Here is a 26,655-nt window from a genome sequence, read left to right on the forward strand (position 1 = left end):
TCTGGTAGAGCTCTAGGAAAGCTCTCAAGAACATGTTATTAAGTGCCGAATCTAAAAGCATGCAGTTTTCCATACAAAGGTAATGGTTAATGAAATCTTGAGGCGAAATAAACATTGAAAACATGATATTTTTGTGTCATTCCTTTAATCAGGTAATCTGTTTCATTTAGAAATAAGTGAAAACCTTAGGAGATTCACAAACCTTTTCTCACCACTGTATATGGTACATAAAATCATACTGATGGTCAACTTCGATTTTTTGTAAAATGTAAATCATACATACAAAAATCTACTAAGGCTTAAAGCAGATGCATAAACATGGAGATTGCCAGAACCCAAATGCATATCTGATTGCCTTCAATGGTCAATATGGTAGCCCTTACCAGCAAGCTATAGCAAAAGGGAAACTTTATTAATGGCTGTTCACAATGGTGAAGTGTCTTACTATGTACACAGAATGGTACCTTAATGGATCTATGTAATTTCACATTACTCCACATCTGAATGTGTTCACAGCAGAACTTTCCTTTTACTTTTAAATTTCCTTATACTTCCACAATCTCAGTCTTTTCTTCTCACTCTATCATTATATGAAATAAGCTTCATTCAGTTCACACTTAGAACAGAATATTCATTCTTTAACTACCAGGGTTTTTTTTAATAGTAAAAGACATAATTTGAACATGTTTATGAACAAAATGTGGAATTCTGTATTAACAGCTGAAAGCAGCAGGAGCTGTAGGAAAGTCTAACAAAACCAAGCCCTTCATGGCTGTCTATTCAAATACATAGATGTATCTTGATCTAAAAGTTTTTTATATAACACTTTGGGGATTCAACTACTCAAAAAAATCTACTACAGCCAAAAATACTGCTATTTTAGCAAGCCTAATATATCATTTGAAGCAGGATATACATATCCCCAAATACATATCAAGCTATTTCAAATTACAAACTACTAAAAAGACTGGATGTCAGTATGTTGCATTACCATGGAATACTTATGCACCACTCAGTGTATCTATTAGGCATGAAGGTATTTGAATCTTCGCTACTTTAGATCTTTTCAATATTGTCATGGAATATTTTCTCCAGATTATTCACCATTTCCTTAGCAGCAGTGATCTTTAAATATTTCTGGTTTAGGCCAGAATCCTAGGGGGACATCTGCTGATATAACTGCTTTCATCAGTAGAACTGGAAAGACATGCTGTTGTGCATACCAAAAACTTGCTCTGGAAGTCTGAAATATTTTCAGACAACATTCAGGACTACAGCAAGAGGGGGGAGGACTTGTAACATGCTCCAATGCCAGAGCAACATCAGATTTGATACAAGTTGACACCTAATTTTTAAACCATGTGATTTTTACAGGGGGTAGAAATCTGGCCATGGTATTTTTATGACAGGTTGCAGACTAAGTTACGAAGCAGAAACAAGAATTTGATGTAGAATTCTATTAAGTAGATACTCCTGCCAGTTATTTGCTGATCTGCAATTTAACACAAAAAATTGCTCAAATCAGGTGTGGGCCATGGCACTGGAGGTGCAAGGGGAAACTACCTAAAATAATCTGTCCTCACCACTAGGATCAGAGTCACTTTCATAAATGAAAAGAGCCATTTCACCCACATTCAACACATCCTATTTGGTATATATGACCCCGTAAATGGTGCTATTCACATTTATGATCATGGTATTATTACTATAACTGATGTCCCCAAACCCACCTTAAAAGCCAGGCAGCTGTACTAGCCAAAAATGTTCTTTCTGCGCTGCAGGTGAACAAGGTGCTTAAGGCAGCAGCCTCCAGCCCCATTCTACAACAAGCGGTTGTGAGAGGGCCCTGTAGTAGTCTCTGCTGCTCTTCCTCTTCACACCACAGCTCAACAGTGTCAGGGGCTGGACACAGCATCCTTCAAGTGCCTTGTTCAACAGCATAACTGAATGCCTTGGCAGGCATGCAGGAACTTGGAAATTTAGTTAGTTCCAACTATCTTAATTTAATCCAACATTTGATTAACATTTTAGAGTACTGCAGAAAATAAATTTGGCTGCTCAATTACACATATCTTTTCAACATGGCATTGCCTATAAACATGCAATCAGGGCTCCACCCAATGCAGAAATAATCCGATTTGACACCAATCTTACTGTCCTGGCTCAATGCTATGGGTTTCTGGGAACTGTAGTTTGTTGTGGCACCAGAGCTTTACAATGCCTAGAGTTCCATAGCACTGAGGCATGGCAGTTAAAGTGGTGTCAAATCAGATTATCACTGAAGTGTGGATGCACTGTATGAAAATGATAATTAAATCAGAAACATCTTGCACACTCATAGCACAGGAGTTAAGTCAGACTTGAAGCCAGTCTTACGGTCATCTGTTGAATGTGAGGTTATCAGACAGAATCTAATCAAACTTGTTTTTATATTGCAAGAGTAAACGCAAGGGCAGCCTTATTACAGTATTAGGTTCTATATCTGTTTTAGACCTTGTGTCTGTTTTATCTTCAAAGAATGGGTAAATGAATTCCAAAGCAAGTCTACAGGCTGTAAGCAAATACTATGAGGCTTTGTAAATAAATTTTATTTAACGTAAACATTTACTGGTTTATCTTCTTTCCTACTGGGAATCACAATATAAGACATTTTAATCTTGCTTACACTACATGGCAAAAGCTCTTCAGGATTTCATAGCATGGATGAGGTAGAGAAGAGAGTCTAAAAAAGGCTAAAAATGCAACAATGCAGGATCGAGTTTCACAATACAGGGTTTAAGAAATATTCTTTCAATGTAGAAAATTACAAGGGTGAAGCAGTAACAGTTTTGGATGAATCAGACTGAAGGGCTAAGGACTAATTAAAATATGAAGAAGATACATTATTCATAGTGTCCACGTTCAAGTGTTAAAAAAAGACACCCATAGTTCAAATAAACTTATTCAAGTATGTAGTACAATCTTTTGTATTACTGGTAACTAAATATTACATAGTAATTGATGCATTCAGTAGTTACATTAAATTGTAACTACAAACTGGATACATGGTCAACAGTTATCTAAAGCACTTTAAGTGTAGCTAAAGGGCTTAAAACTTCAGATTCACATCTGAAATATTTAGAACCAATTAGAGCATAAAATATGCAAGGACAGTTGGTACCAAATAATGGATTTCCCCTCAAGACATGAGGATAACTTATTTTTTAACATTAGATTCCCAGTAAGTAACTCTAGCTACTGTACTGAGTGTATATCGAGATAATTTCCATGCACTTAGGGTCACAGCTGTTAAAAATGAAACATTGGCTTTTAACAAAAACCCATCAATATTCACAACAGTCATTTGTTCAAAAAAGGCAGGTGACTGAAAACAGTAATATGACACAGCCATAAAAATGTATACTAGTGGTTTAATCGGAGAGTGATTATTCAGATCCGGAAAAACAGCCTCCAGTTTGTTACTACAAGCACAAGTACAATTCACGTAGCATACGTGACAATTATTTTATTGTCTGAGATAAGGGAGAAATTGGGGTATCAACAGTTGTACTCATTTATTGCAAAGATAGTATTCCACCTGTAAAAGAAATTTTTAGGCATTTCACTCACAACACACATTTTTGGAGGGGGATTCAAAACGTGGCAGTCTGTATGAAATGCTAATGGAAAACAGTGATCCCTGTTCACTAATAACTTAAGTTTAAAAAAACCCTTACTAATTTCACTATATAAGTTTACGCATTTCAGTTCTTAAATCATGTTAATCTATATAACCATTATTAACAGTTCTGTGTCTCTATTACTGCATCAAGCCAAACATTTAAATGCACTTTCACATCAAAAAGATTATATTGATTTATTTTCATTCCCCTTTGTGAAAACTACTGATATTTCAGCAGTCAACTGGGTTTTTGTAAAAATAATAATAAAAGAACCAAAACATAAACTAATGGAGGCCTGAGCAGTTTTCCCATTGCCTTGCTGGAAGTATGTGTCATGGCCGACTAGCCTTCCAGCTGTTGCACAATCTTCAGTCAGTGAACTGCTCTCAGAAGTGGCTCCCCAAAAGGCCTATAATTTAACATGAAGTGCCACTTTTGATTACTGATGGGATTCTGACTCATGGGGAAAATTAGGTATATATTGGTTATACTTACAAGCAGCTCCAATCCTGAGTATTTATGGTATATCTAAACATACAAAAATGTATGTACATTTCTCTCCACTTTTTGTTGTAAACATTGTCAGCATACTTTACATATCCCTTCTTTGAAACATGCAAATCATACATACAGTATAAATACACAAAGAAATTACACTCATTCATAAACTACGCAACAAAAATTGTGGCTGGCATATTCAGTTATAAATAGTCAATGCATCAGGCATTCAATACAGCTAGAAGCAGCCATTCAATCTACTGTTCTTAACTGTGGTTGTGGAAATACTGTGATTTTTGCACCTTCCATGTCATTACAGTATTTATAACACTATCATATGTGGAGACAGATAGGCTCATTTACTATATCTCTTCTTTTCAGAGTGAAGGATAAAGCAGCACTTACATATATTATATATCTATATTTATCTATATAAAGTGGGGCAGCAACTGCTGGGGTTGCTCTTCTTATATTACAAAGGTCTCCATTCTAATATTCTTAAATAAAAAAAAGAAGAAGAAAGGGACCTCAACAACTGATTACATATTCATTCCTTGGGCACTTAACAGTGAATCCAGCATGTCGAATGTGTCTTTGTAGTCCATATGCTGGCTGTTTGAACTGTACTCGTGACTGGCATCAGGACCGTTCTCCACTGGGTTCTTGTCCAGTTTCACGAGGGTGCTGAGATGTCCGTAGCCCACCTGGTATGCGACAGGGGGAGGAGGGGGTAAGGGAAGGTTAAAAACAGAGTTGAGAGAGGATACATACTGCTTAACAGAGGAAGAACTAGATGAACTACCTGAAGTTTTGGAACTTTTGCTCATTTTGGAGTGATGGTTGTGAGAAGCATCATTGCTGTATAGCTTCTTTCTTGAAGAGCCGGAACTAGAGGAATTGCCATCACTGCTCAAGCCAACAGGACTCCTGAGAACAGCTGGTGTTAATCCATCACTACTATGTTTACTGCTGCCACTACTACTGCCACCAGTATGAGAATGGGAATGCTTATGACTGGTGCCATGATGGCGGTTTGTGGAATGTTCCTTGTGCTTTTCCTTGCTAACAAGGGGACTCGAGTGCTTGCTTTTCCCACTTCCCTCATCTGATGAGCTGTGTCTCTCTGAGGAAGAGACCTTGATCTTCATTTTCAGATCTTCCTTACTTGAGTTCTTTTCTGTGGGCGGAATGGGTATCCGCAGTTTTAGCGACCCACTCTTCTCCTTTTTGTCAGGCATGTGTTTTTCAGGCCTTTCTGCATTTGCAATGGGAATTTTCATTTTAATAGGGGATGTTACAGAACCACTACATGTTGCTTGGGTCTGGTGCTTTTTGAATGGCTGTTCTGTTCCCATATAGTGTTCTCTTACATCCAGTTCAAGTGTTTCTAGTTTCCTTTTCTCTCTGTATTTATCCAGTGTCATTTTCTGAGGCATTATTACAGGGGCAGGGGCAATATGCCCATGGTGTTTGTTTCCTGGTTTGTGTGAAGTAGAATGCTCAGAGAGTTTTTCAGCTCTGTGATGTAACCCCGAATGTAACTGCAATGATGTTCCTGGCTGGAAATTTATGCTGAATTGACTGCCGGGCAGCGACGCCTCCTGTTTCTGGGCATACATCTGTTCTGTCCTTGGTTGTTCTTGGTGCTGAGGCCATTCTTGGTGTGTGGATAAAGTATATGAGGTACTTGGCATTCCTGCTGCTAGTATTGCTAAATTTTCTTGACTGTCCTGAACAGAAACACTTCCTGAGTTCAGAGGAACTGGGGCAGGAAATGTAGATGTTGACTGTTTTTGAAAACTCGCACTTGCAGAAACACCAGCAACAGCATCTACCAACATGGAATTCTGAACCAAAGATGAGCCAAGAAGAGAATTTTCAGATGTCTGACCATCTCCTTTAGGTTTCTTAGCAGCCTGAGTAGCCTAAACAAGAGCAAATTATTAAATTTAGAACATACTCTTCAGCACAGAGTCTACAAGTGCAAGGCACAAAGAAGCCACTCAGTCCCAAAATAAAACAACAGAGGATGGAAGTGTAGTAAGAGATTTTGCTATAAGCAGTCGCTTAGAGCCAGATTGGACATTCTACAAATGGAAGGGCTTCTTCTACTTATGGAAGGAACTTGAGATGCAGCAGAGACTTCCCACCGTACAAAGTGTGAAGTGAACTTTAGTTATTTCCCTTTCATCTTGTGACACTGGCTATTCTCAATCTAATTCACTGATTGTTTAACATGATAATCATCTTCATCACCTCCTCCCTCTTTCCCCAGTTCAGGACTCAAGGTGGCTTAGAACAGGTTAAAACATAGTTAGAAAGTCACAAAATACAATAAAAAAATTAAAACCAGTTAAAACATAAAGTATTAAAAACACACCTACATACAGAACCATCCACCACCACAAAAAAATACCCAGGGCACAGTTTAGATGGAATGGGCCTATTGACGCAAAAAGGTCTTTAACTTTCTGCAGAGAGTACCCTTGAGCTTTGACAAGGAAAACATAGCTCAAAAACTCTATTTTTGAAAAACAGCTGGTGTTGGACCCAATTTCCAATAAGGCAACTCCACATGAGACTTTTGCAACTATTTCCATTAGTACAACACCACATTACTTCCTGCTTCAGGGAATAAGAAAAGTTATTGTTGCTGATTCTTTCCTTCTCCTGTTCTACTAAAAATCAGCTTATGAGGGTTGGGGAATTCTTTGAAACTACTAGGGTGGGTGGGGTGGAGTGGAAAAACCCTCCTCCATTCCACCAGCTTCTGTTGGATCATGCTCCTTTATATTTCCAAAAGGGCAGCACTGGATCTGAAGTATTGCATCTAACTTGCTTCCATTTAATATTAACCTAGTAGAGCAACCATTTAATATTAACCTAGTAACTAATAACATTTTAAATTAACCTATAACATTAAAAAAAGGAAATCAGGTAAGTTATTGGAGCTCAAAATCTCATTTTAACAAGTGACCTACAGCAGGATACTAACTTTCAAGAAATCCATGAACAAATCAGCAGATGGTTAAGTAATGTTCCAGCCATTTTATTTATGAGAAAAACATCTTACCCTCCAATTTCGAATCCTCTTTAGCCTGCTAGGAGTTTTCTCCAATATCTGAAGAAATTCATGTGTTAGCTCTGTGAAAGAAAAAGAAATGAAAAATAGTTAGGGCAAATTATATTAAAAACTTTCAGCAAAAGGTTATGCCCAATTTTGACTAAATCTTCAGTCAATGAAATGTTACAAACATGTTTTATTAACTGCTGGTTATATCAAAATACAAGGAACGCAAGATAATTTTACACACTAATTCTAACAAAAGGGATCATATTGTGTACAATAAACATATAAGGAACATAAGGATAAAATATCTGAAGCAGCCATTGAAACAAAGTTGTAACATTCTAAAGAGAAAAAAACCCAATAGTCAAGATCTGGCATGCTGAAATGTTAAAAATATAGCCTATAGGAATCTGAAAGCAACAAGCACTTGCTCAATTAGCCTTTTAGGTGAATCAGAACAAAAACACAGTTTTAAGCAGAATAAAGCAAAGGTGATACTACTTACCATCAAGCAACTCCAAGGTAACAGAAGGATCTACATATTCCCACCAATGTTTTCCATCAGTTGATACAGGGATCTCCCAGTTGGACCACTTGCAAGCTAAATGTATACATACACATGCTATCACAGTCGGCTTGTACTGAAGACAAAATGTAGTAAGATGCAGACTGTGGTCGGAAATGTTTCATAATGGAATGAATCCCAAACATGAAAAAGAGCAAAAAACAGAGGGAGAAAGCCCTTATCAACAAAGTCTTTAAAGCAAAAGCTAATAAACTGTAAACTTCCACCCCAAATTTGTTACTTTTTGACTTTATACTAACAAAATAAGTCATTCATTTAGAATAATTCACATCTCCTGTTGACTTAATAGAAGTTCAGTATTTTATCCAATATTTAATAAGTGTAACTCAATATTTTAAAAATCCAGAGCATTAGACTTCAGAGACAAAAATATGTTTGCCAAAATAAATCCTTATTTATAGATTTTTTGGTCTTACGATTGAAATTAACATGCAAGGCAACAAACAGGGAGGAAACAAAGGCTACCTCTTCCAGTCCAACCTGTACATATTAGCTACCATCGGGTAAAAATACTTAGTTGACACCAACAGAACTATGTCAATTTGTGTTCTAGTGTTGCTTTGAAAAATTAATATCTTATTTGAAAGATCTCTGCTGTGTTCATTCCTGGTAGTATTTCTTATTATATGTATATTTATATTACATTTGAGCTTAAAGTCTTTCACTTATTCTTTTTCTTCACACCATTATCTGTCCTTCATAGTGAAAGCAAAAATAATGTTGCATTTAGTTCCTAATTTATCATCCCAAACTTTCCAAACATAAGTGTAAGAAGCATTATATCCCATCTCTTCCCTACTAACTTCCATCACTTCCCAAATCATTTGCCCCTGTTTTGAAGTTCTCCAAAAGTCATTTTTCTCCTCTTCTCCTTCTAATTTTAAAGTCATATCCATCTACTTAATTTGAATTTAATGTGACCTCCAGGAGCATATTGCTCCAGCTTTTTCTTTTATTCAACTAGCTCAAGGGTTACAACTGAATCCCTAGTTCTTGTCTACTATCCTACACATTCCCTTGCTATAATTTCCCCCCATTATTCTTTATCTGGAAGGCTCTCCCCTCTTCAACCTTCCATTTCAATCTTTGATGTACAGGAACTAATTAGGTGAACCCCTCTTCTGCCTTCTGCTTTAGTGCTCTTCTCAAGACTAGAATGGTCAGTTGAAATATTTATTAAGCTTAATCTACTTTTACCCCCCCAAAACGGAGTTAAAATAGTTATCTCTTCTCACTGCGATAGTCTTACAATCACTTCACTTGCCTATTTTTATTTAAAACTCCAAATCAGGGACAACAATGGAGTTTCTTTGTATTTATAAAACAAATACATTACAGAACTAGCCAGCTTCTGTAAAGCATATACAGGATAGGCCAGTTCTGATGTTTAACCAGTTTTTACAACTAATGTTTTTATTTCATTTAAAAAAACAAATGCTAATATTATTTTCATTAAGAAAAAATTGCCATTAACTACAAGTATAAACTAGAAACAGCTTTATACTTACCAAGATGCTCGGATTTCTACGTTAAGTTTATCTCTCTGTAATCTTTAGCTGCTATTCAGGCTACCAATTTTAGACTTATGCACTCACAATCGAGAAAATGTCACCAGAAAGCATCACTACACTTCACATCGTGCATTTAACCCCTTTGTGCCATCGTGCCCTTGTACAATACACCGCACTGCAGACAGGAAGGTACCACCACAGTAGATGGCCCAGTCGCCTGCTGCAACAAGGGTTAGACACAGACAGGGGGCCCTGCAGTAAAGGAAGCTATAGTGTGCTACAACAGTGCAACAAAGAGGTTCAGGATAACAACCTGTTGGTAGCCATGAAATATGATGTCTGTGCCAAATCCTTGCTTGCTGTAAGAAAAAGAAACAAGGGAATTGAATGTTAGTAACTGATAATTTTTCAAATTAAAATGCTGTTTATGTTAAATTACTAATTATCATTACAAAAAGTCAGTTGTTTGTTTCACAAAACTACAATTCCCAGAATTCCATGGCACTGAGCCATGGCATTTAAAATGGTGTCTGATTGGACTATTTCTGCAGTGTGGATGCAGCCTTCCATTACTTAAATCTTATAATGATGATGAGTGAATAATGCTTTTGGCATATCCAACTGAATAAAATCATCTGCACAGACAGAGCATAACAATTCAACTATGATCCTGTTTGTACTATGTCACAAATAATGCAAACCAGTAGAGGCAGATAAGACATAAACACCTGCATTGCACTACAGAATGCTGAGTTTCTAAATATACTAAAAGCAATTGCAACAACAACAACAACAACAAAAAATACAACTAGCAAAGGGCAATGGCTAATTAGCTTTGCTTTGCTGGAGAAAATGTAGGAAGTTCAGAATCTGAAACAGGAACACATAAAGACAGTGCAGATTTAAAGATGGAACAAATTTGCAGTCTAAACCTATGTTTATTAAACCATGATTAAAACTTGATTTAAAGTTAGCACTATGCTGGCATTATTTAGAGCAGTGGTTCCCAACCTGTGGGTCGGGACCCCTTTGGGGATCGAATGACTCTTTCATGGGGGTCACCTAAGAGCATTGGAAAATACCTATTTAATTACAGTTATGAAGTAGCAACAAAAATAATTTCATGGGTTTGGGTCACCACAACATGAGGAACTGTATTAAAGGGTCGTGGCATTAGGAAGGTTGGGAACCGCTGATTTAGAGAGAAGATGCAGAACAAAAATGATTTTATAACTATAAAGACGAGAGTGGAAGCAGCCAAGTTATAATGGTTTCAGAAAGTGTCCTGGTCAACCTGTTAAAACCACTGTTGATAGACAGGATAAACCGGAATATCAAATATGGCCCGTTTGATATTTCAGGATATTTCTTTTCCTAGATGAAAAAAACCTCCCATAGGACAGCTATTTTCAACATTTCTGCTTGTAAAAATCTGGCAGTTTTGGTGCCATCAAACATTCCTTCTGAATAGGAAAGGTGCTGTTGGTGAACTAGTCCTTGGTCTTCTTTGCAGCCATGGTTTGAGGAACTACAGGACACTATTGTCCCTTCTATGTTGTTAGCCATCTACATGAAACTGCTAAAAAGTTAAAACAGAGATTTGGTGTATCACCAGTATCACACCTTTATCCCTTTTTCATCCGGCACCTGCAAGGCTCTGACTTTTCACCATCAATTCTTTTCAAAATCAGAACAATAATCTGAGCCTTGATTGAGACAAGAGAAAAATCCTGCCAGTGAGTAGGACATCCACCTGGACGAGTGGCTTTTAGCATGTTCTAGATAGGGTCAAACATCTCCCTCCCTATGGATATCACAACTGCATTCTGGTAATTCTTAATGATTCAACACTGCTATTAGAAGATCAAGCAACTTCTACAAGACAGCTTTTGCATCAGGTACTATCAAGCCAATAAAGTCCCAATAAACTGAATAGCAACTAAGTACAGTTATCACTAATTTCTTGGCAAATAATTCTCTTCATTTTACTCTCTTCTGTATATTTTGAGACTGAATATAAAAGTCACTGCATATGACACCATTAATTCAGATTCTTTCTTGGAAAGCAGTGGCTTTCTTTCCTGGTTAACTCCTGGTTAACTTTATTTAGGACTGCAATGAATCTAAGCCCTAATGAACCTAACAGTAGAGTCAGCCCTCCGTATCCACGGATTCAATCATTTGTACAGTGGTACCTCGGGATACGAATTACCCAGCTTACGAATTTTTCGGGATACGAAAAAATCCCATAGGGATTTATTGTTTCGGGTTACGAACGTTTTTTCGGGTTACGAAAAAACGCCGGCGCTGTTTAAATGGAGCCGCGGCGGAGCCGCGGCTTTTTTCCCCATTAGCGCCTATGGCAATTCGGGTTACGAAGGTTTTTCGGGTTACGAAATTAGCCGCGGAACGAATTAATTTCGTAACCCGAGGGAGCACTGTACCTTTAAAGTATCTTTTAAAAAAAATCCCAAAAAGCAAACCTTGATTTTGTCATTATATATTAGGGACACCAATTCACTATGCCTTTGCATCTAATGGAACTTGAGCATCTACAGATTTTGGTATTCATGGGAGCGTGTGCGTCCTGGAACCAAATCCTAGCAGATACTAAAGGCCCAATGTACTCACTTCTGAATTTAAAAGTGCAGGATTGCACTGTTATTAAGGAATTAATGCCAAGGCTGTTTTAGCTTCCCCCAACATTGTGCTGCATAGCTGTTTAGGCTGGTTACAGGTATTTTTCCACATACTCTAGATGAATTAATTCATAGACACAATTCTTAACTCATATTAAACACTGATAGTGCTATGAGAGTAAATATCAACTTCCAGCAGCAAAGCCCTGTTGTGAACCATTCTTCCCAATTTGGACAAAAGTGTGCCTATTTGAGCAACTGAAACATGTTGCTGGCCACTAAAAAAACAGCCGTCGTATCACATCTCTTCCTCACCTGATATTTTACACTCAGTTCAGGCAGAAATAAAAAGCCAAACTACTCTCTCCTAAATGAAAAGGTAATTCTGTAGGAGAGTGATTTTCAAAAAATCTGAAATGAGACCTTTAAAAGCTTCTTTAACCCATGCATGCAAAAGCAGGAAGGTGGCTAAAACTTTCCTTTGGGTCATTTGTTTGTGTAGATTTCTTTATAAGACACAACTGTACTATATAGTTCTCTTTAAGGCCAGCTATGAACAATTACTTTAATGTATTTACCTTCTTGCCATAGACTTAAACCATCACTTTCAACCAAAGGAAAGAAGTCACTAAATGCTGATAAGCACACAGACAGCCTAGTTATGACACTTTTTGAAAAGTTTTGCCATAGCAGTAGAGCCTTTCAATAGAGCCCACAATACCTCAGAATCTGAAGACTCAAAACAAAGTGGCTGTGTGAAAAGCTTTTATTTTCTCTTCCCAGTTTAGCTTGTTTTGCTATTGTTTGTTGTATTTTAGACATGTTTATGAAAAAATTGTGAGTGTGTTCATGTTTAATAATAAAAATGTTATTTTAAAAGACTCTTCCAAAGAAAGTTAATCACAGAAACACCTTCTATACCGATTGAATGCATAGATCCACAACTTAATTGTAACCTAAGGCTTGTAAGTCTATAGATGAGGCCTTTTACAATACTGCTTGTTTATCAAAGTATTATAAAAGTTTCAAATATTAAAATATAAAAGATACAGAATTTTAGAAATCCAGGATACAAATTTTGTTACAGATGATGTGAAGATGTTTGTGTGTGCCTTCAAGTCTCCTGTCAACGTATGACAACCCCATTAATTTCATAGGGTTTTCCTAGGCAAGTAACACGTTTTGCCAGTTCCTTCCTCTGAAATATATCCTACAAGACCTATTTATTGACAATGACCTGTCCAAGTATTAACCAAATATTAACCCTGCTTAGCTTCCAAGATCAGATAGGATCTAGTGCATCTGGAGTATTTAGGCAGATTACTACTTTCTTGTTAATAGTTTCTAATTTAAATATTATCACTTCAAAATGAACTTCTAAAGTACCACTATATACACATTTCCCAAGAAATGTTCCATGTGATGTTTAAGGGCATTTAAGTTTACCCCAGTTTACAATGAGATTCTGACACAAGACACGGTATTTAAGCCATACACAAATCAAATCTTTTTCAATTGTTTAAAACGCCATCAGATAGCCAAGAGTCCAAACTGAAGGTAATTAAGGCTCTAAAAGAGAAAGAACCCAAACAATACTGGAAAAACTGATATTGTATGTATACTCTATAAAAAATAAATACTTGGAGGATCAGCTTTTGTCATGCATACAGAAAAAAGACACACACAAAATAAACAGATTAAAATAAAACCCAGTAAGATAGACTAGTGATTTAATCACAGTAGAAATGATAATCTAGAAACAGAATTAATTATACCACCACCTTCCTACAGAGATGTAGGAAGAGTCAGCTAGGTTGTTACTGACCTCTTACTAACTGCGTACATTTCACAACATCTGTGTGTGGATGCTCAATGGTAATCTCAAACCCTGAAAAATTAAATGTGTTATTTCACAAATTATGCATATACTCGAGAAGCATCTGGTCCCTAAAATTTTCTTTAGATGCCTAATTCAGTATTCTCAGTACAGACTATTAAAATAAGTTAAAGATATCAACAATCAATATTTAAAATCTTAGCATGCAGCGAATAATATACTGCTAAATGTACAATTACTCCCAAGAATGTGACTAGATTATAATACATCAAGTTAAAATAAGAAGCCTAGAGTTGCCATGATAAATGCATAGGCATTCCATTAATGGAACAACACTATAATGAGAAAATGGAAGTGGTTATGAAAAAGCATAAAGAAGCCATCAGACAGATTAACTATGCTTACCTAAAGTTTGAAGCATTATTGTTTCAAATATAACCAGCTCTTGGGCCTGTTGAAGGTATGCCTAAAATAGAGGAAAATGCTGAAAGCTTAATGAAGTAACTTAGCTGCTGCTGCTGCTGCTATTATTATTATTATTATTATTATTATTATTATTATTATTATCCACCTTTCTCCCAATACAGCTGGCAAGTGCTAACACAATATAATCACCAAGGCAGATAGAAATTGTAGTGGCAGGAGCCAAAGGTATAATTCAGCTGTGTGTTTTAATTCTTCAGTGTTTGTTTCTGTCAGAACATTCACCTAAAATTCACACTTTTACATGAAACTCTCATTGCAGCTGCTGGAACTAAAATACAAATCACCATTAGGGCTGCCCAGACATTTCCCACCTCTAAATGTAGAGATAAGGTGTGGTTGATGGTCTCATGTGTTTCAACGTCAAATTTCTTCTGTTTCCCTTACTGCTGAAAAAGAATATGGTATGTGTTCTAACTATGTTAAAAAGCCCCAATATATATATGGAGTAAGAACTCAAAAGAAATGGTGAAAAGTAACAGAAAAGAACTGGGTACAAGACTAAAAACCCCCAAACAAACCAAAGTGTTTCCCTCAGCAGAAACACTTCTGTAAATAAAAAAGAAGACTAAGGGAAGATAGGTGATGGAGCTATTGTAGTTAGAAATATGTAAGTGATATGTTCAAGAAGGGTTTTATTGTGGTTAAAAATATAATTGAATCGAGTAAATTTAGTAGATATTAGATGAATCTATGTATATGTAAATACTATGATTCTGTCAATAAAATGTATGTTTTTTTAAAAAAAAGGGGAAACACTTGTTTCATTAAGAAAGCCACGAATAAAGAAACCTAGTTTGAAGTCAACCATTACACTGGACTATTGACAGTATGTCTTAATAAAGTTTTACTAACCAGTAGAATTACATTATATGTGTATTTAAAACATGTAAGGAAACCTATAATGGGAAGGATCAATATACAGCAACACACATTACAGTATTTTGCCAGTTATTAAAAGTTAACACAGCTCCTGAATAGGGAGTTATGGTAAGTGGAAAAGAAACAAGAAACAATCTTCTAAAACCTAGACTGTGATTTATCAGGTTATATTAAGATTAGAGCCAGCAGTACATACATCACTCTTTGTGTCCAGCAGTGGTTCTTGATGATGAAGGCAGGCATGTGCTACTTTGATAACATGTTCAAGCTTTCGTGGCTGCTCTTCCACTTTTGCAGCCAAAAATAATGCAGTAGGAGATATAACCTGTTGAAAAAGTATCTTTAGTCAGAAATAATGTTGTAACAGTTCCTCCTTGAGACAGGTTGCTGTGAACCAGGGATACGTGTGGTCATAAATGACTTTTTTTCTTAATTACTATCTAGCACTTCAAATCAAGCTGAATCCAGACAGATCAGACATCTCCCCAAAGTGATCAAGCATTTGCTTTTGCCAATTCAACACCATGGTTGCATTCAAAGCAGACCCTTGCCTACACATAGTTGTTTGTCTTTAAAGTGCCACAAGACCCTGTTGTTCTGGCTTCAACGCAAGTAACAGAGCTATTTTACTGGAAGCTGATTTAAAGTGCAGTCCTTCTAATGCTACATATACCAGTTCAGGAAGCATGCCAGATGCACACAACCACAGAAGTCCAAGCTATTTCAATCAATTTTAGTTATAAATATAAACATCACCAGTTTTCCACTAACCAATAAAATTCAGTAGTATGTCTTGAAATATGCAAATCATGCCTGTTGTACAAACATGGGATCATTCATTCAGCGTATAATATAAACAGAGCTTTGAGTCTTATGTACTTGTAAGCAACCACAGTAAGAGTAATCCATCTAGAAGAGAATTTTGACTCTGTTCCTTGAAATGTACAGTTTCTTTCTGTTCTACGAACATGAGAATTCTGCAAGATTTAGGACAACAGTCTTAACTCGAATGCAAAGGGATCTCATTAACACCTTTGAGACTAACTAAAAGAAAGAAGGTGGCAGAATGAGTTTTCATAGACTTGAGCCTACTTCCTCAGATGCATATTTGGAGTGGAGAACCCAGAGACAGACCTATACAGGTCAGTTGTGTGTGAGAATATACAGCGCGCCTGCGTCATACGCGGGCGCGCCTTACGCGGCTTGAGCATACGCGCTCAAGCTGTGGGGCGCCACGTCCCATTCAATTGAATGGGCGTGTGTGCCCGTTGCGCCCCGCGCCGCCGTGCACGAGTCCCATTGTTTATAATGGGGCTTGAGCATAGGCGGAATTCGCCTTACGCAGTGGGATCTGGAACGGATCCCCACGTAAGGCGAGGGCCCACTGTAAATTCAAATTCAAAACCTTGTGGGTATAGAGATGAGGTGGCAAGTACAGTATTAACGAAGGTCACTGGGGGACAAAGGCACTTGCTACCTCAAGATCCCTTTGCATACTGATTTTCCAGACTAACATGGCTATGTCATTGGATTCAACCAACCTAACTATAGTGATAATACAGTGTGCCTGCGTTATACACGGGTGCACTATACGCGGTTTTCAGCATATGCTGAAAGCTGCACGGTAGTGTGCAGGACACAAGGGGTGGCGCATCCCACTGTGATTAATGGGGCACGCACCTCTGGCGCACCCGCACCGCCACCACATGCATGAGTCCCATTCGGTTAAATGGGGCTTGAGCACGTACAGTATTTGCTTTACGCTGGGGAGTCCGGAACGGACAAGGGCAGACTCTAGAGTAAATAATCAACCTGAGATCCTGATTCTCACTTATGTTCTGCCTTTTTCTGCAAGTTATTTCCCGATACCACTCATATAGCAATTGCTATCAGTATTTGCAGTTCTCAGTTGTATAAATCCCAACATGGCACTAACAGAACAAAAACCTGATATTAACTGCACTGCATTTAACCAATGCACAAGCAGTACTGCAAGAGACAGCATAGACATACAGTACTGTCTTTCGTGTAAAAGAAACCCCCCTTGCACTAATTATAAAAAAATATTTCTGTAGTACAATGATATCACTCAATTAAGCTTTTCATGTGAAAGCAAAGTGGCATGCTACTTAGAAATCAGTTAAAGCTGTCTTGGAGTTTCTTTTAAAAGGTTATCAACACTTTGTATATTTGCTTACTCATACCAACATGTTAGAAATCTGGATCTTAAAAAAGGAATAAAAACTAGCATTTGTCAATCTCCTGTGGGACAGTGCTTAATTCTCTCTTACTACAAAGAAACAATCAAAAGCCATAGCCATGTTAGTCTGGAAAATAAGTGTGCAAGACGATCTTGTAGCACCTTTAAGGCTAACTGAAAGAAAGAAGCTGGTAGCATGAGCTTTTGAAGACTGAGGAAGCAGATTCAAGTCTATGAAAGCTCATGCTACCAACTTCTTTCTTTCAATTTGTCTCAAAGGTGCTAAAGATCCCTTTGCACAAGGAAACAACTATGCAGAGTCTAAAACAGTAGCATTACAGATATTAGTAGATATTACAAATGGTAGTATTACAAAAAGTTATGAGGATGGCTACTATTTGATCCTAACAACACAAATATTACATACCAAACAGAAGTACCATTAAAGAAAAAGAAAGTTGCTGTTCTTGTGAACAAACTTACATTTCTATTAAATTTTGTGAATGAATGATGCATATAAAACCTGTGCATGTAAACAATTGCAGTATTAATTGTAAGTTGAGATCTGAAAAGAGAGTCAAGGAAGTTTCACATATGCATAACCACTCAGATTAACAACACTCCTCAATGTTTCTTAAAGTGGATCTAGTTCAGCACAAGTGATGCAGATCACAGTATTTTATTTATTTGAATTATAGTCCACTTTCCTTCCAAAGTAAAAACCAACATGGCTATTTTGTTTAAACAAAAAATTAAAAGTATTTTATTAAACTGTTTGCTTTCATTTGACCTGCTAGATACCCTGAGATTTCTTTTATATAGGGTGGGGTAGAAATATTTTAATATAAACAAATACAATAAATAATCATTAAATCAGATAACCCTATCCTATTATTCAAACTCACTCCTGTGGGTAGAACCCTACCTGGGCCGGAGGGACCTTGAAATGGTGGTACATGGTGACCTCTCGGTTGGATTTCTGTAATGCGCTCTACTTGGGGCAATCCTTGTACCACTCTCGGAAGCTACAACTGATTCAGAACATGGCAGCCAGACTGGTCTCTGGATCTTCCAGGGTCAGCCATATAACACCTGTGCTTAAAGATCTTCATTGGCTGCCCATTCGCTTCCGGGTGCAATACAAGGTGTTGGTTATTACCTATAAAGCCCTAAATGGCTTGGGCCCAGGGTACTTGGAGGACCGCCTCTCTCCATACAATCCGCCCCACACTCAGGTCAGCCGGGAAGCAACTGCTGAGAGTTCCAGAAGCTAGATATTCTACCACCACACAGAGGGCCTTTTCCATCTCGGCCCCTAAGCTCTGGAACTCGCTTCCCGGCGAGCTCCGCCCGGCCTCCTCCCTTGACCAATTTAGAAAGGGGCTAAAAACATATCTTTTTCAGCAGGCATACCCCTAATGCCCCGATGTAGCTCCTGCTCTCCCCTTCTGCTGCTTTACTGGTGCTAGTTGGAAATTGCTATGTGTATTTTTAATTGTATAATTGTACTTTGATTGCTGCTTTTATTATGTGTTATGTGACTGCACAATTTATTTATTGGAACCCGCCTTGATCCTTGGAAAGGCGGGCTAGAAATAAAAAAAATATTTATTATTTATTTAACAACTCCGGTTCCTGCCAGGTTTCTTATCCGGTGGATAGCGGCAATTTCCATCTACTTCCTGCCCATGCACTGTTTCATCTGAAAACCTGCTCCTGATATTTGGGACCTCACAAAATATTGAAGGAACTGGTGCTGGGGGCTAAAGAGAAAAGTGGGAATTGACTGAGCAAGACTGCTTTTCTTCCCTCTGACAGGAGTAGAGATTCTGCCTATAGCAGAATAAAAAAACTGTGCTGGTTATATCCCAGCAGCCCCAAAATAAAAGGAATCTCTGCCTTTTTTTTTTTTTTTGGCATCACCTGGAAAACCCTTCCAGAAGGTCAGAAGAAAACCCCCCTCCCAAAATCCTGGGATGTAGGAAAGGGAACTGCAGTCCAGAGGAGGAACTAGAGGCAATAATGCAAGGAATCTTGTAATTATGCTACACTGGACACAAACTATACATTCAAATTTTATTTTAGAAGTCTCCCAATTTCATCCTTCCAGACAGTTGTATTACATCTTTCAAGATACTTGTATCACTGCACTTTATAATCCCTAAAACCCTTATTTGAAAATTCCTGTTTTCCACAAGTATCTCTGTGTTGCAAAAACATGCTGCCAATAAAGGCATTAAATCACATATTCCTGTGGCCAGAGAATGTTTGGTTGTCAAATAAGAGTGAACACACTGGACTCACAGTTCCCTACACAGACCTTACAAGGAATGAGTGAGGCAATATTAGCACAAGTGTGAAGCAATATTAGCACAAGTTTGTTCCAACCAATATAAATTATTTCCATCATAAATAAGAGCTTGCCTATCTGCTAACGATTTCACAAAATGCCTGTTGAACAAAACTGCTGCATAGCTAAAGTCTTCACCTGGTGTTTTATTTAAAAAGCAGCCCCAATACTTCCCAAGAACTATTCTGCTCTGTGGAACAACAGAGCTCAATAAATAAGATGCTTGCTATTCAAACACCTGAAATGCTTGCATAAAACACAAAGAGTAGCTCTATATCCTGTTTTGAAATGCTGAATTGCTCTCCTTCAGCCATTTTTATTTTACTTTTAAAAGATGGCAAGTTTGTTTATCCGATCAGAGAATATAACTCTAAAAATGTGATTTGACAGAATTTGGAGGGAGATGGCCTGTATTATCTACTAGGTACAGCATGATATAGTGGTTTGAGTATTGGACTGTGACTCTGGAGACTAAGTTTTGAATGCCAGCTTGGCTGGCCTTGGGCAAGTCACACTCTCTCAGCCTCAGAGGATGGCAATGGCAACCACCCCTGGTAGAAACCTATCAGAAAAACTCTGTGATAGGTTCACCTTAGGGTCACCATAAGTCAGAGATGACTTGTAGTCACACAACAGCAATGAACAGTATTACCATTTCACTTTCTAGATGAATAAATATTAAAACCAGATTTATATTGTGTGGTTTCCCAAATGATGCATTTTATCTCCTATTTCAATTTCTCCCAATATTTTTTTAGCATCTGACTCTGGGTGAAAAGGAGAGCAATCAAGCTTCACAGTTTCATCTTAGAAACAAAGACTCTCTCTGAGCAGTTAGCAAACCATTTACTACTATTGTTACTATTATTATGGAAATTACTTGCCCTTGCCCTAAAGGGATGGTTGCCCTCAAAGACACCTTTGCCAGTGCCAGTTACAACTCCTTTCTCATTAAAACTGTGCCCATGAAAACCACAGCTCACAGGAAAGGAAACTCAGGGACTCAGTGTATTTAGAAACCCATAACAACAACAATAACAGCAACAGTTTGGAAATGATGTACCCTAATGCTTGCAAGGCATCTTTGCTTGTACCTCCCCTTTTAAGACGACTGTACCCATGAAAACCATAGCCCAAGAGAAAAGCAATACAGGGACTCTCATTGTGCATTTAGTAACCTGTATTCGTAATAGTAACAATTAGTATTGTCGTTTGAAAGTGGTTTGCCCCAAGGGGAAAGGCACTTTGAAAGTCCAGTTACAATTCCCATTCCCTGAGGACTGAGGCCATTAAAAAGGAGACCATGTGAAAAGCAACACAGGGACTCTCAGCATGCATTTAACAAAAGTATTAATAATAGTATCACTAATAAAAACAGGGGCCTTGTAGCTCCTTTGGGACAAACTGAAAGAAAGAAGTTGACAGCATGAACTTTCCTAGACTAAAGCCTACTTCTTCAAATGCACATATCTTTAAATTCTGTACTACTACTACTAATGTTATTGTTTGGAAATGATTTGCAAGAAATGGATGCCCGGCCCGAAAAGTTCCTTTGCTAGCACCAGTTACAACTCCCCTAATACTGTCCAATACCATAATACAACTAATAATTACCATTATTATTAGGAAATGATTTGCCCCAAGGGGATGGCTGCCCTAAAAGGCACTCTGAAAGGTCAGAGTTCAAAGATATAGCGCAGTCTCAAAGGTGTTACAAGATCTTTGAAAGGCCAGTTACAATTCCCCTTCCCTGAGGACTGAGGCCATGAAAACCACAACTCATGAGAAAAGTACCATTTTGCCCCAAGGGGATGGCTGCCCTGAAAGGCACCTTTGGTCACTGGATGTAGAGAGACCTTGCAGCACCCCTGAGGCTAACTGAAAGGAAAAAGTGGGCAGCGTGAGATTTCCTAGAGGTCATTCAACCTGCTCCCCAATGAGAGAAAAGCAACCTGGGCTAAAGCAGCCCTCCTTCCTTGCTCCCAGGAGAAGGAAGAACTGAGACACCACTGAGACTCACTGAGGCCCAAGACACACCACCAAATAAATAACCCAGTTTGAGACTGCTTTAATTGCCTTGGCTCAGCGCTAGGGAATTCTGGGAACTGTAGTATATATACACACAGATAAATCCTGTTTTACGTATTTTCCTTTAAGTTTATCATAATATAAACAACTAATTTAAATAAGAATAGTCTAAACAGGAAATGTAGCCTTGTGAGACACACAGCCTTCTGTCAGAGAGAGAGAGAGAGCTCCAGAGCCACAATAAGCCACAGTTCCCTAGCACTGAGCCAGGGCAGTTAAAGCAGTGTCAAACTGGGTTATTTCTGCTGTGTGTTCTGGACCTAAGGCACCACCAAGAGCAACAAAGAGGCCCATCTGCTCTCTCTCATGTGGACAGTTCTGTTCTCTAACTCTTCCTTCTCTAAATATCCTCTCTCTCTCTTTCTTTCTAGCCAGTACTGTTTTGTTAATCGCTTTAATGGCCCTGGCTCCATGTCAGGGCATTCTGGAACCTGTATTTGAATATCTCAGCAGCAGGAGGAGGAGGAGGAGGAGGCTCCTCCACTTGGAGACTACCATCGCTGCCCTGGCTCAGTGCTGGGGACTCAGAAAGTGGCACTCTGTTGTGGGCCCAGAGCTCTCTCTGCCTCACAGAACTACAGTTCCCAGGATCCCTCGCGTTGAGCCGGGGCAGGGAAAGCAGTCTGAAAGTGGGCAGTTTCTGCTGTGCGTCTTAGACCCAAGTCGGTCTAATAAACCTCCCCGCCCCTCCCTCTCTCAGTCGGCCTGAAGGAGGAGGCCTAGGCCTGGCGCGGAGGAGGAGGAGGAGGAGGCGGCGCCCTCTCATTCCTCGCCCTCTTCCTTATCCCTTCTCTCTCTCGGAGGATACACGTTGAGGCGCTGGCCCATGTCCTGGATGAGGTTGGCCGCCTGCTGCCGGTACGAAAGCTCCTTGTCGCCCTCGACGCCGCAGCGCCGCGAGGGAGTGTTCTCCAGCTGCTCCCGGGTGAAGAACCAGCGCGACGCCACGATGCCAACGCCGCCGCCGCCGCCGCCACGAGACGCCGAGCCCGCGCCAGCCCCAACGGCGGCGCCGCTCGCGCTCCCCGCACCCGACGCCGCCGCCATGACACCACTTCCTCCTGCTCCTCCTCTGGCAAAGGCGCCCGGCGGCGGCTGCGCCTCTTCCTCCCAGGACGCCGCCTCCTCCTGTTCCATCGCCTCTCGTCTCGCGAGAGGTCGAAACCACGTGGCGGAACCGGAAGTCCTCCTTTTCCTCTCCCACTCGCTCTCTTTCTCGCTCCCCAACCATAGAGTTCTCAGGTTATAGAGAGGTCGCTTCCGGAACCAAACCGGAAGTTGGAGTCTCTATGACACTTCCGGTCTGGGTTTTTTTCCCCTTACAGGCCTCCCCCCCCCTTTGAGCAAATCTTTCCAAGAACTCCCATGATAAGTTTGCTTTAGGGTCGCCATAAGCCTCGGAGGCACACAATAACTGCTACTGTGGAAGTAATGCAGCCCGGCGCCTCTCTTAAGTGCTGTAACTCCATCCTATACAAGCCCTGGGATTTGTAGTTTGAGTTTTACAAGGTCTCCAGCCCTCTCTGGAGAAGAGTGCTGGTGCCTCACGAAACTACAAATCCCAGCAGCCGTAGTTAAAAGTGTCGTTTCTGACTTACAGTGATGCCAAGGCAAAGGTAGCCTGTATGATCTGCCCTTGACAGAAAGACTCCTCTTTCTTTGCGAACCCAGCACGCTAAGCCATACTTTGTTTTTGTTGTGTGTCTTCTGACTTATAGTAACCCTGAGTCCACCCAGTTTGGGGGTTTTCTTGGCAAGACCTGTTCAGAGGAGGCCTGCCATTGCCTTTAATAAACCCTGGCATCCAGGGAGTTCCATGGCCAAACTGAGACGCAAACCCTGGGCTCCAGATTCCCAACACTCAAATCACTATGCAAAGACCTGCATAATTCCTAGCCCCAAGGGGTGCATCTACACTGTAGAAATGGTGCAGTTTGATACCACTTTCACTGCCCTGGTCCCTTGGATTTGTACTTTTGTGAGGCACCAGCATAGCATACTTTGGCAGAGAAAGCTAAACGCCTTGTGAAACTACAAATCCCGGGATCCCACAGCATGGAGATGCAGTATTCCAAGAACCAAATGATCATAGTAGTAGCATGAAAGAATTTCAGACCAGAGCTAGTGTGTCCCTCAAATCAGATTAAACCAAGCACAAGACAGCCGTGGGAGAGAAGAGCAACTCACTGTTTGGATTTTGAAATGACTTAGTTAATTTTCCATTTCACCAACATCTTCCTCCTAAGACAGTAGTACTGTACAGTATGAGAGCCTGCCTGGTTTCCGTCCATGACAATAATACTTCCCGCATAGAAATGTTCTTAAGACACAGGGTCCACCAAAACCTCAGTTGTTGTGGTGGTGCTCTGGGGGGAAGCAGCTAACACCTTGGGACCCACGGACCCTTGGCCATGTTTGCTCCAAACATCCTCCCTTTTGGCTTCTCCTATCTTCATTTCTTTCTCCCAAGAACAACTAATTCTGTAAGCCGGAAGCCCCCTGCTAAAGGATTTAAATGAAGCTGGAGGAGGGGGAAATCTTCCATTGCACAGGGGTCTGCAACCCGAATGGGGAGAAGGCAGGGCATATACAAGGAGAGAATCACCATGTATTGTGCTTTGAAAATGGGAACATGATGGTTAGAAGGGGGGAACCTTTCTAAAGTCTTGCCAATGCCCATTCCATAAAGGAATTATGGAACGGTGCAGAACAATTGCTGCCAGCAGCACTGCAGGTAACATTAAACACACACACACACCAAACGCACATGAAGCTGAAAACCAGTGCTGTTTTCTTTAACTGCAATAAAGCTTTAAAAAACTATTCCACCTACTCGGCCATTATTGGAGAAACAAGTACAGTATGGTGGGCCTTGGTTCCAGGACCCCTGCGGATACCAGAATCTGTGGATGCTCAAATCCCATTAAATACAATGGCCTTGCAAAATGGTGTCCCATACATAAAATGGCAAAATCAAAGTTTGCTATTTAGAACTTATACTCTTTTGGAATATTTGCAAGCCCTGGATGCTTGACTCTATGGATTAAAAAATAACCCATGCATATGAAGGGCTGACTGTAAACCAGAGATGCAAATCTCCACTAGATGACTGCCTAGTATAGCATGGGAAATAGGCAGCTCCCCAAGTTTACCCAAGAGCAATATTTTAAACATGGGCAAAAAGTCACTGAAAACACAACCAAGCCTCTTCAAAACATCTGTTTACCATTTTATACACCCCCAGTATTTTTTTAAAAAATAAATAAAAATAAAATCAGCTCCAAATCTAGACATTAAGCCCAGGAGTGTGTTTGGGTCACATTTTTAGCCAGTTTGGGGGCATAAATCTGAAAGTGCATAACTTCTGTCTATGAAAACTGACCCCTGCCTTTCCATAGTTACAATCTCTGGAGTTTATCAACCGGGAGGAATTTATCTTAAATTCGAATGAAAAGAAAGTGGGGCCAAAACACATTCACTTAAAGTCACTAGTTTAGCACAATTATGTGAATGCGCATTGCGTTCGAACTGGCTTCTCATTGCCCGAAAATAGCATGCCATTGCCTGAATTTGTGTGTGGCAGTCTATCACGCAATAACGTTAAATCCCGTGATTGCATTTAGATTGCCATCGGATTATACTTCCAATTCCCCTTGTCTGATAAACTCCTCTGTCTGAAGACTGTCTTTCTACAGTTACCCTCTGTGGAATATAAGAGACAGATAGTCAATATCTACAGATCTACAGATCAGGTGATGACAGTCTTGTATGCCTCCTGGAAGGTAACTGCAGTGTGTGCACACTGCCAAACATGACAATAAAAACCAAGGTTGTTGTTGTGCACCTTTAAGTCATTCCCCTGTCGAGGTTGATTCAAAGGCAACTAAACACTAAATGTGAATAGGTCTGTCCTGTGACAGTGCTGAAGTAGGCAGCAGTTCCCTCCCTTCTGAAAATGTTATCCTTGTGCCCATCAAGTTGCTAAGCAACAGAGGAAGAGATTATCAATTGGACCTTAGAGAAGGGAAAGCAAGGACATGAAGGAAGATTTCTATTTGTAGCAGAGACGACTCCTCAGGGGAAACACTTCAAAGCAAATGGACAGAACAAGTGCGGATTCTTGAGCACCGGCAGACCTGAGACAGGTCAGGTTGGAGAGGGAGCAGGGACCCTTGAGAAGTCTGCTGGCAGCGAGACTTTTAAAGGGAAACTATACATTCAGGATCCACAGGACAAAAACATCTAATCCCAGTGGCTTCTGGTGATGGCCAAAAGATGTGGACTTATAAAGGTCCTCTACCTTTAATTATGTAGATATTTCTGGAGTGCTTTAGTGTTTCATTAATTGAAGGATGGCCATGACTTTTAATGTAACTGATAATGTAAATGATAATATGCTTCAGAAATGGACTGGCAAAATACTTTTATCGAATATATGTTGTGTGCATGAAGGCATGCACAGAGCTTTTGTAATGTGATGGTATGCCTTCTTTTTGTCACCCACCTTACCTGCTTCCATGGGTTTACCATCTTGGGGCCCAAAGGCTTCTGCAAAGATATACAAACATATACATATTGTCCTGGCATTTTAGTTTGTGCATAACTGAGACTCTGACATCCCTCTAAATGACTGGTTTAGGCAGAACTTAAAACTATCAGGAACAGTTTATTAAATAAAAGGCTTCTTTGTCACAACAAATATGCTGCTTCTGTCAGTATTGCAATCTGTATCCAACTTCAAATCTTGTTAAACTCTGTAATTACTCCTTCCTCCCTTCTTTTTCTCAGACACCCAGTTATACTATGAAAACTCTGTCAATTAAACTGTTAAACCTTGTTTTTACCTCAG

At 39.4% G+C, this 26,655-nt stretch overlaps 1 protein-coding gene across 6 annotated transcripts in view; it reads right to left on the reverse strand.

Moving 5' to 3' along the window:
- Positions 1-128: 128 nt before the first annotated feature.
- The window catches only part of LOC121930655 (2-amino-3-carboxymuconate-6-semialdehyde decarboxylase-like), a 62,727-nt gene continuing 36,200 nt past the window's right edge, over positions 129-26,655 (reverse strand). The window contains exons 1-10 of one of the 6 annotated variants that reach the window (XM_042467684.1): positions 22,615-25,320; positions 17,852-17,933; positions 15,365-15,493; positions 14,209-14,269; positions 13,792-13,854; positions 9,641-9,686; positions 7,736-7,899; positions 7,234-7,304; positions 4,963-6,085; positions 129-4,864 (exon numbers count right to left, since the gene is read on the reverse strand). In XM_042467684.1, coding sequence (XP_042323618.1) covers positions 4,800-4,864; positions 4,963-6,085; positions 7,234-7,304; positions 7,736-7,899; positions 9,641-9,686; positions 13,792-13,854; positions 14,209-14,269; positions 15,365-15,493; positions 17,852-17,933; positions 22,615-22,943 — 2,133 coding nt within the window. In that variant the 5' untranslated portion in view covers positions 22,944-25,320 and the 3' untranslated portion in view covers positions 129-4,799. Of the gene's footprint in view, positions 6,086-7,233; positions 7,305-7,735; positions 7,900-9,324; positions 9,687-13,791; positions 13,855-14,208; positions 14,270-15,364; positions 15,494-17,851; positions 17,934-22,614; positions 25,334-26,315; positions 26,355-26,655 lie in introns of those variants that run through there. The other 5 variants (XM_042467502.1, XM_042467596.1, XM_042467325.1 and 2 more) reach the window with 5 other exon arrangements.

This window comes from Sceloporus undulatus, chromosome 1 (genome assembly GCF_019175285.1).
Source record: "Sceloporus undulatus isolate JIND9_A2432 ecotype Alabama chromosome 1, SceUnd_v1.1, whole genome shotgun sequence".
Lineage (NCBI taxonomy): Eukaryota > Metazoa > Chordata > Lepidosauria > Squamata > Phrynosomatidae > Sceloporus > Sceloporus undulatus.